Genomic DNA, 9,878 nt, shown 5'->3' on the forward strand with positions numbered 1-9,878 from the left:
TGTGGGTACTGCCGAATGTTTCCATCTTTGTGCATACATTAATCTTGCTTGTACTGGAAAGATACTTTCTGATCATGTAATAATGTTGGTGACATTTTTTGCATTTCTGTCCTGCTCTACTAAGAAATAAAGCTAAACGTTTTGAACTTTCCATCTATGCGTTTTAAACTTCTTCCCAAATGTTCGAATACCATCTCTGTATTTTAAATTTAAAACAAAGTTTGCTTAATCCCTTGTAGGCAATAGAAACATTAGACTTTTAGATCCTTATTCATTTCCTGAACAATATTTTGTCATTTTTAATGCAGTTAAGGCTGTTGATTCCAGCCTCTGTAAATATAATAGTATATGACAAGATTTGCCATTGTGATCTCTATGGGTAAAACATTTTAAAAATAATAGTATTCTAGAATTAATAAGGTGACAAGGGCTTGAAATGCATATTATGGTTAAAAGAATGTGAGCTGCTGCCAATACCTAGTGAGGGCAGGTTTTTCCCCCACTTAAGGACCTGATTAAAAGGGACGCGGTGGCTCAGTGGGTTAGGACGCTGAGCTTGTCGATCAGATGGTCAGCAGTTTGGCGGGTCGAATCCCGAGTGCCGCGTAACAGAGTGAGCGCCTGTTACTCGTCCCAGCTTCTGCCAACCTAGCAGTTCGAAAGCACGTAAAAATGCAAGTAGAAAAATAGGGACCACTACAGTGGGAAAGTAACAGCGTTCCGTGCGCCTTTGGCGTCTAGTCATGCTGGCCACATGACCATGGAGACGTCCTCGGACAAGCGCTGGCTCTTCGGCTTTGAAACAGAGATGAGCACCGGCCCCTAGAGTCGGAAACGACTAGCACGCATGTGCGGCGGAACCTTTACCTTTACCTAAGGACCTGATTCCTGCAAAGTGAGCCTTTTCTGTAACTTGTCAGGAACTGCTAGTGTTTTGTCAAATTCAGAATCAGAAAAGATGCATCTCAGAAACCACCGTATTTTGTAGGCTTCTGCTTTTTTGTTTTGTGTCTCTGAACTCTCTGTGCTAGATCTCAAGATGCCCCTTTTTAGGCTGATCTCATTCTGCAACAGTTTTTGCTCCTTTAATATCAAATTTATGATATAAATGATTTATATTTATCAGTTATTGACCGTCGAAATATTCTTTTTTACTATACAAATGACTAAAAATACATAGAAATCAAAATAAAGTAATAAAAACATAACAGCATAAAATCAAGAGTAAGAACAACAATCATAATTAAAATAATGCTTGGGGTTGATAAAAATCAATAAAACAAATTGAAAATATTGTTTTGAGCTTTGCTTGTTTTTGTATTTACATTTGACTTCCAGGTTCTCTTATACAATGGGCAACTTGATATCATTGTGGCAGCTCCACTTACAGAACGATTTCTGCCTACCGTGCCATGGGGCAAAGTGAAAGAATACAAAAATGCTGAGAGAATTGTATGGCGAATACACGATAAAGATCCTGAAGTTGCTGGCTATGTACGCCAAGTGGGTGAATTCTATCAGGTGAGATTTTTCTAAGAAAAATAAAACATAGGTTAAATATGACACAGCAGAAGGAGAGCCATTTTAGTCTATGGTAGCAAAAGTTCAGAAGTCTGGTAGAATCTTTTTAAACTAAAAGGCATAAGATTTTCTGATTGTATGCCCATTTATCTGACAACTTGTGGGAAAGGGAAGGATGGAAGGAAGGAAGGAAGGAAGGAAGGAAGGAAGGAAGGAAGGAAGGAAGGAAGGAAGGAAGGAAGTCATGGTTAAACTGTCAAGTCCTTGGTGTTCTCTTGAGTTTGGTTGTTTGCTTGCAGATGTTTCATTACTCAACTAGATAACATTATCAGTGCTAGTGAGTCGGAAGTTTGTTCCATGTTGATATAAAAATACATGTCAAGAATAAAAATATCAAAATATCAGAAGAGAATAAGAAAAATAAAAGATAGCTTCTTCAGTCTATAATCAGCATATGACCTCAGTAGGTGTTCCTGAAGATAATTTACCTCTTGGTTATTTATCCTGTCATAGACATATCAACAAGTTATTCTAGTCCCAGGAATTTCTCTAAAATGAAGTGAAGAAAAGGTCCTTGTTTAGCAACTTCAAATGGGACTGGCAACTTGGTCACTAAACAAAGCAATCACTAAGTAAATCACTGCAATTGTGCTTATGCTGTTACTTCAGCTTTCCTTTGCTTTGCAGACCTGTTTGCCAAGTTATTTTCATTAGTCATAACTGTGAATAGTTACTAAATGAGGACTACTTGTAAGCGTGCCAAAGTGAAGTACTGTGCCAATTCTTTCATTGCATGTGATTGACTCTAATCTAATTAGAATCTAATTTAATTTCCTCCACTCCCTGGACCATGCATTTATTAAAATTACAAGCACTGAGAAAAGAATTTTAGAGTAGATAGTTTATTTTATTTATTTGTTTGTAGGCTGCCTTCATTATTTTTACAGATAACTCAAAGCAGCACATCTAAACATATCCGACACACATCTCTTATTTTCCCCACAAAAACTCTGTGAGGTGGGTTGGGCTGAGAGAAAGTGACTGGCCCAAAGCCATTCAACTTGCTTTCATGGCTAAGGCAAGACTTGAACTCATGGTCTCTAGCTTTCTCTTCTGATTCCTTAAACACTAGACCAAACTGACTCATATATTCAGTCTTCTCTGTCCCATTCTGGTTAATGATGTGAGAAGTAGCAAGAATTTATTTTACCAAATCTTCTTTCTATTTTTATTCCCTCAGGGTGGACAATTGATCAGAATTACTACTGTTAACTCTAGACAAAAAAAAATGATATGCCTTTGACAGGCTATTATTCTGCATTGGCTTGTCACAAAAAATTACATTCTCAATCAGCAACACAAATTCTCATAAATACATTTTGCTGTTTTGGGATTCTGACTGGTATTCTTCAGACACTTAAGTATGGCTAATGCACTCTTAATATCAAAACAACTGCAGAAGATTCTAATCAACTTAAGACAAGTCTTTGCTGTTTCATAAGGAAACATTTACTATTAATTTATACTAAGGATCTTAAGCTTTGAAAAAAAATTCCTGCCACATGACCTTAATATAAAAAATGTGCTAGTTTACTTTGGTTCTATATAAAATAAATAAGGATGTGTTCAATTATAGTACAATGAAATAATTTAGTTTATTGAGTTAGCCAAAGTGAATGCATTAAAGCAGCAGTCAAAACTCTACTTAAAATCAAATTTATTTAATATTATAAAAGATCACAAAATAGAAGTTAATGTTAGCCTGAGGCTGGTAGTTAATAAAATACACCTATGATAACTAAAAAGCATATAAAAAACCTCTCCATCTCAAAGTTACTTCTTCTTGGATTAAAATGCTATTTTCTCCTACCTTTCCACTATTTAATTTAAATGCACATATGTGACCAAGCCTTTTGCATGGAGTCTATGCAAAATTATATTGAACAGTAAAGTGTTATTTTTTTAAAAAAAATTAAATAGTGGAATGGTAGAAGAAAATAGCATTTTGATCCAAGAAGAAGTAACTTTGGGATGGAGAGGCTTTTTATATGCTTTTTAGTTTCTCCTTCTGTGCATTTGGAAAAAGGAATAATCCACGATACCATTCTGTTTCAGACAATTCGTAACTAGGTCATGATTTCAAATAACTTACTTCGTTAAGCAAGCCAAGTGAACAATCCAAATCCAATTGGAGTTTGCTTTAAAATAATTCCTGATTCATTGATAAAAGTATAGTTGTGAATTTAGTAAAGTAAAAGTGCCTGTTCAGCATGTTTTCTCTCTTCTTATGTGCCTCTTAGTTTTTCCTTCCTTCTTCCAGTTGTCAAGTTCAGCAGTCTCATGATATTTTTCTGTTTGTATGAGAACTCTCATAGAAATTCAGGTCCTTACAACATACATTGCTGTTTCATTTAATAATTTCACAGTTAGGATGACGATGATGATGGTGGTGCTGCGTGTGTGTGTGTGTGTGTGTGTGAGAGAGAGAATAAAAATGGTATATGCTCAATACAATCTTTTGTTGAAGGAAAAGTCTTCATCATGGTTCAGTCCAAGCTGGGAATAAACAACATAGTGATTGCTTTAGAAAGAAGGTTGCAGTTTATTGAAGAGGAGAGCCAGACAGAAGACAGAAAGATGTCTCTGGAAGAAAAGAGAGCGAGCACATGAAGGGAGCGGGTTTTTATACCTTCTTGAGCCTTTTGTTTGAAGTTGTTCCTGTGGCATGAACTTTTACCTGAGTCTGAGTGTGCCTTTCTGGTATTCTGATGGTGGTGGGTTAATCCTATTATCTCCCAAAAGTCAATCCTGCTTCCCTGTGGCTGTGGCTGATGACTCTTAGATTTTTGGTGTGAGGGGCTGTTGATTTTAGGGATCTTTCTTCCTAATCCCAGTTTCCTGACTCCAGTCTTTCTGGAGACTATTGCAGATTATCACATCTGCAATTCTGCAGACTTGGTTTCTGTTTGGGACAGAGAGACTTGGGGGTGGGGTTGATTTCTGCTTTTAAAATCCTTTAGGGAAATATGGTAGAGGACAGGAAGGCCTGGAGGAACATTGTCCATAGGGTTGCGATGGGTTGGACACGACTTCGCAACTAACAACAACAACAACAACAAGGGAAATATATTCTGCCTTTTAAATATTTCCAAACGTATTTCTTTCTCGGGGGGGGGGGCTGACTTCCCACACTTTTAATGAAAATATATGGAGGGGGGAGATAGTTTTTCTAGGACAAGTCTGGAAAGGAGTTTGCTTATGATCTGCCTTTTATCCAAATCGGTAAGTAGGGTTAGGTTCAGGATATAGGGACATATGACAAAAAGATTCAGGCTCTTAAAACACTGACATTCAAAGACCTTTGTTTTTTGGAAGCATCCTGAAATGTTACAGCTGTTGCCTTCTTTTTCTTTAAACACAAGGGTCAGAGAGGAATTGGGTAAATATAAGCAAAGGCTCTAAGTTCTAGTGTTACTTTCTGTTTGCGTATGAATATCATTTGGAATTGAATCCTGTTAGTTTTTTTCTTTTTCTACTCTTTCTTCCAATTCTGGATAGAGAGAGACTGTCAGTCTTTCTTTTTTTTCTCCAAGAAAGTATATGTACATATACTATCAAGCCTGAATGACATTGCTGGCATTTTTAAAGATGTTTAGCATTATCTCCTCATAGTTGTCCATGGATTGCAGAATAGAAGGAAAGTCTTTTTTTTTATTAAAGAGTTTTACAAAAACAAAATTTTACAATATATCCCCAAATCCCTCCCACCCCAAACCCCCCCACTTCCCCCCCCCACTTCCCAGAGCTAAATACAGGATTATAGTTACAATAATCATATTCTAAATAAAAATTATGCATAATATACAATTAACCAAATTCATAATGCGCTTTAACTCTCTTTTAACATAACTACAAACAACGTACCAATAACCTACTCATAAGCTAAATGGTACTTTTTAGTCCCATATTTGTTTTGAATATAATTTATCCATCTCCTCCAAACTGAAATATATCTTTCCTGTGAATGATCCTTCAGATAAGCAGAAATCTTAGACATTTCTGCAAGATTCGAAACTTTAAACACCCATTCTTCTAGGAAAGTCTTGAAGCATTAGAATAGTGGTCAAAATGATTTCAAGTGAGTTTGATCACTGCAATTTTAAATAACTAAGTATATGTTTCAAAATCTGGTTCAAGTGAAGGGACAGCTTCACCTATTTATGTGAGTTTTGAATGGATTGTTGTAAAGATAGTGAGGATACATTGATTTGGCAGTACACAGAAAGGCAGAATAATAGAATAACCTTGGTGGTCTTCTAGTTCAAGTCCCAGCTCAAGCAAGAGACCCTATACCATTTCAAACAAATGGTTGTCTAATTTCTTATTAAAAACCTCCTGCAATGAAGCATCCACAACTTCTGGAAGCAGTGTCAATCACTTAAGTAGGAGCCAGCAGTGTGCTGCAGGTGCCAAAAAAGCCAACACAGTGCTAGGCTGCATTAACAGAGGGATAGAATCAAGATCACATGAAGTATTAATACCACTTTACAATGCCTTGGTAAGGCCACACTTGGAATACTGCATCCAGTTTTGGTCACCATGATGTAAAAAAGATGTCGAAACTCTAGAAAGAGTACAGAGAAGAGCAACAAAGATGATTATGAGACTGGAGGCTAAAACATATTAGGAATGGCTGCTGGAATTGGGTATGTCTAGTTTAATGAAGAGAACGACAAGGGGGTGGAGACATGATAGCAGTGTTCCAATATCTCAGGGGCTGCCACAAAGAAGAGGAAGTCAAGCTATTCTCCAAAGCACCTTAAAGCAGGACAAGAAGCAATGGATGGAAACTAGTCAAGGAGAGAAGCAACCTAGAACTAAGGAGAAACGTCCTGACAGTTAGAACAATTAACCAGTGGAGCAACCTGCCTCCAGAAGCGGTGAATGCTCCAACACTGGAAGTTTTTAAGAAAAGATTGGACAGCCATTTGTCCGAAATGGTATAGGGTTTCCTGCCTGAGCAGGGGGTTGGGCTAGATAACCTTCAAGGTCTCTTCAAACTACTACTGCTACTACTACTACTACTACTACTACTACTACTACTACTTCTCTTCTTATTATTATTATTGTTGTTGTTGTTGTTGTTGTTCTTATTATTATTATTATTATTATTATTATTATTATTATTATTATTATTATTATTATATGTCAGGAAATTTCTCCTTATTTCTAAGTTGCATCTCTCCTTCATAAGTTTTCATTCATAGCTTCTTGACTTCAGTGCTTTGGAGAATAGATTGGCTTCCTCTTTTTTGAGGCAGCCCCTGAGATCTTGGAATACTGTTATCATGCTCTTTGTTACACTAGACCAGGGGTAGGCAACCATGGCTCTTTTATGACTCGTGGACTTCAACTCTCAGAATTCCTGAGCAAGCCAGGTCTTACCAAAGCAGAATAAAAGTGGTATTAATACTTCACATGATTTTGATTCTATTCTCTGTTAATGTAGCCTAGAACTGCATTGGCTTTTTTGATGGCTGCAGCATACTGCTGACACATATTTAAGTGATTCTCCACTAGGAATCCCAGATCCCTCTCACAGTTACTGCTATTGAGCCAGGTACTACCTATTCTATACTTGTGCATTTAGTTTTTCTTGTCCAAGTATAAAACTTTGCTTTTATTATCATTGAATTTCATTTCGTTGTTTACAGCCCAGTGTCTGTCAAGATCCTTCTGGATCTTAAACCTATCTTCTAAAGTGTTGGCCGTCTCTACCAGGTTGGTGTCATTGGCGAATTTGATAGGTTTACCCTTCTATCCCCTCATCTAAATCAATTACAAAGATGTTGAAGAGTCCTGGGCCTAAGACAGAATCTTGGGGAACCCACTGCATATTTCTTTCCATTAAGGACTATACGTTGAGTGCGGTTGGTCAGCCAATTATAATTCCATCTGATGGTGATGCTGTCCATCCTACATTTTTTTAGCTTACCATGAAGTAGGTTGTGGTCTATTTTGTCTACTGATTTACTGAAGCCCAAATAAATTATGTCCCTAGCATTTCTCTGGTCCACTAATTTAGTCACATTGTCAAAGAATGAAATAAGATTTGTCTGGCATGATTTGTTTTTGACAAACCCATGTTAGCTTCTGGTTATAACTTTTCTTGCCTCTAGTGTTTGCAGATTTGTTGCTTGATTATCCTTCCTAGAATCTTTCCACGTCAGGCTGATTGGTAATTTCCTGGATCCATGTTTTTACCTTTTTTGAAGATAGGAACTGTGTCAACTCTTTTTTTTCTGTTCTCCAGTACTTCCCCAGTGCTGCAGGATCAGTGATATGATGGTTTTGAGATTACGTCTGCCAGTTCCTTCATAACCCTGGGATGTAGTTCATCTGGTCCTGGTGATTTGAACTTGTGTAGAGTAGATACGTGTTGTCTTACTGAATGAGTGAATGAATGATTGTGTGTGAGGCCTGAGGTTTTCTTCCTTGTGAAATGTTCATTTTCATTGTCTTCATTTTCCCTTAGGCTAATTTCATTTTAATTTGATATGGTTATGTATGGTTATGCAATGTTAATTGAAAAGAGGAAATAAACTTGAAGTATCACTGGAATCACACATTAGAATAGGCCATATCTTAATTTGTCTGGTTATGGAACAGTGTGTGTAACAAAACACTGATCCTGTATTAATATTTATTATTATTATTATTTATTAAATTTATTAAACTGTGGTTTATGGCTTTATATTATATATTGAACCAGGCAATTACTAATGCAACTAAGAATAGCTTTGTAGCTCATTTATTCATTCATTCATTCATTAAATTTTTATGCTGCCCATCTTCCCTGCATTTGTTTAATTTGTATAGTTGCCCACTGCAAACCAGTAACTTCGGACAATGATCATGAAAATAAAACAGTTAAAATCCAATGCAAAAAATAGCCATATAATCTTTTGGTGTCGATGCAGCCAGGAAAGAAGAGTTCTTTACATACAAGCCAGGCACATATCTAAGTTTTCAAGGCCTTTCAAAAGTAGTATGGCTATTGTAATCTCAGGAAAACATTCCACAGGACAAGAAATATGGCAGAAAGGACACATCTCTCCTTAAGTTGACATTCCTTGGCTGATGGGACCCATAGCCTGCCTATCATGTTAGACCCAATTGGACAGGTAGAATCAACTGGGATTCTATGGTCCCTCGGTTAACCCTTTCCAAAGTCACAGAGAGCTTTAAAAGTGACAACTAGTACCTTGAATTTAATTTAAAAATACACTGGCAACCCATGCAGCTCATGAAGCAACAGTGTTACATGTGCCGAATAGTCACACTATTGACAGCCTGTTCAACTGTATTCTGTATCATCTGAAGTTTCCAGAGCTCTTCAAGGGCAGCCCTTGAAGCTTATTATGGGTATGTTTCTAACATAAATGGTGAGATTTGTAGGTGGTTGTTTGTGTATCTGCTTTGTATGAACAAGTTATTATTTAAGGATCAGATAATAAGTAGTGACTAAGATTTTAGAACAGAGTTCCAATTGATAATGCTATTTAACGTGTCCAGGTGCATTTTTCCACCCATTCCTTTGGGATATCTCTAATTTGTTTTTTATATGTGATTTCATAGGTCATTGTTCGAGGAGGAGGACACATCTTGCCTTATGACCAACCAGAAAGGGCTTTGGATATGATGTATAGATTTATCATGGGAAAAGGATGGAAACAAAGCGGATACGGAAAATAAAACCTGATAGTTGAAATCTTTTGGAAAGTTCTCAAGAGATTGATTGATCAGTATTGATCAGAGGAACTGATGAAATATTATTGGGGCTTTTTTCCCCCTTTGGAAAATCTGTTTTAATCTGTAATTAAGCTATTCATCTAACTTGAATGTTTTGTTCTCAAAATAAATGTCACACATCTCTGTCTCTGTTGCTCTGTTTTTTTGTCCTGAATATCAGTAACCCAAAGTAGATAATCCTTATAGCCATTTCCAACTTTTTTGTTTAGTGAAATAATGGGCATGATAACAAGTAGCAACCATGGAGGGTGTGGTGGGTCAAAGTGGTGCAGTTGTGTCACCATGGATTTTTTTATTGTTGTATTTTGCTTCAAATGTGAGCCTTTTATCTGCATGTGACTCTTAAGGGAATGACAGAAAAAGGTAAAAAATTATATTCTGCCTTGGAGACATACAACAGAACCTTTAGAATTGATTTCCAGCACAAGCTGAAACAAGAAACACTGCTTTCACATTGAGATTGTTGAGCTGTTATTTTATTCAAACATTTGGTGCTAATGTAAAGTTAAAAGTCTATAAATACATAATATAATTTTAATTCAATT

General features: G+C 36.6%; 1 protein-coding gene across 5 annotated transcripts in view; it reads left to right on the top strand.

The window, feature by feature from the left end:
* Window positions 1-9,454, top strand: part of CPVL (carboxypeptidase vitellogenic like) — a 55,691-nt gene extending 46,237 nt beyond the window's left edge. For all 5 annotated transcript variants that reach the window (XM_081345197.1, XM_081345195.1, XM_081345196.1 and 2 more), the window contains 2 exons: window positions 1,339-1,521; window positions 9,160-9,454. In XM_081345197.1, coding sequence (XP_081201323.1) covers window positions 1,339-1,521; window positions 9,160-9,276 — 300 coding nt within the window. In that variant the 3' untranslated portion in view covers window positions 9,277-9,454. The remainder of the gene's footprint in view (window positions 1-1,338; window positions 1,522-9,159) is intronic.
* Window positions 9,455-9,878: the final 424 nt, after the last annotated feature.

Source organism: Vipera berus (genome assembly GCF_964194415.1).
Source record: "Vipera berus genome assembly, chromosome: Z".
NCBI lineage: Eukaryota > Metazoa > Chordata > Lepidosauria > Squamata > Viperidae > Vipera > Vipera berus.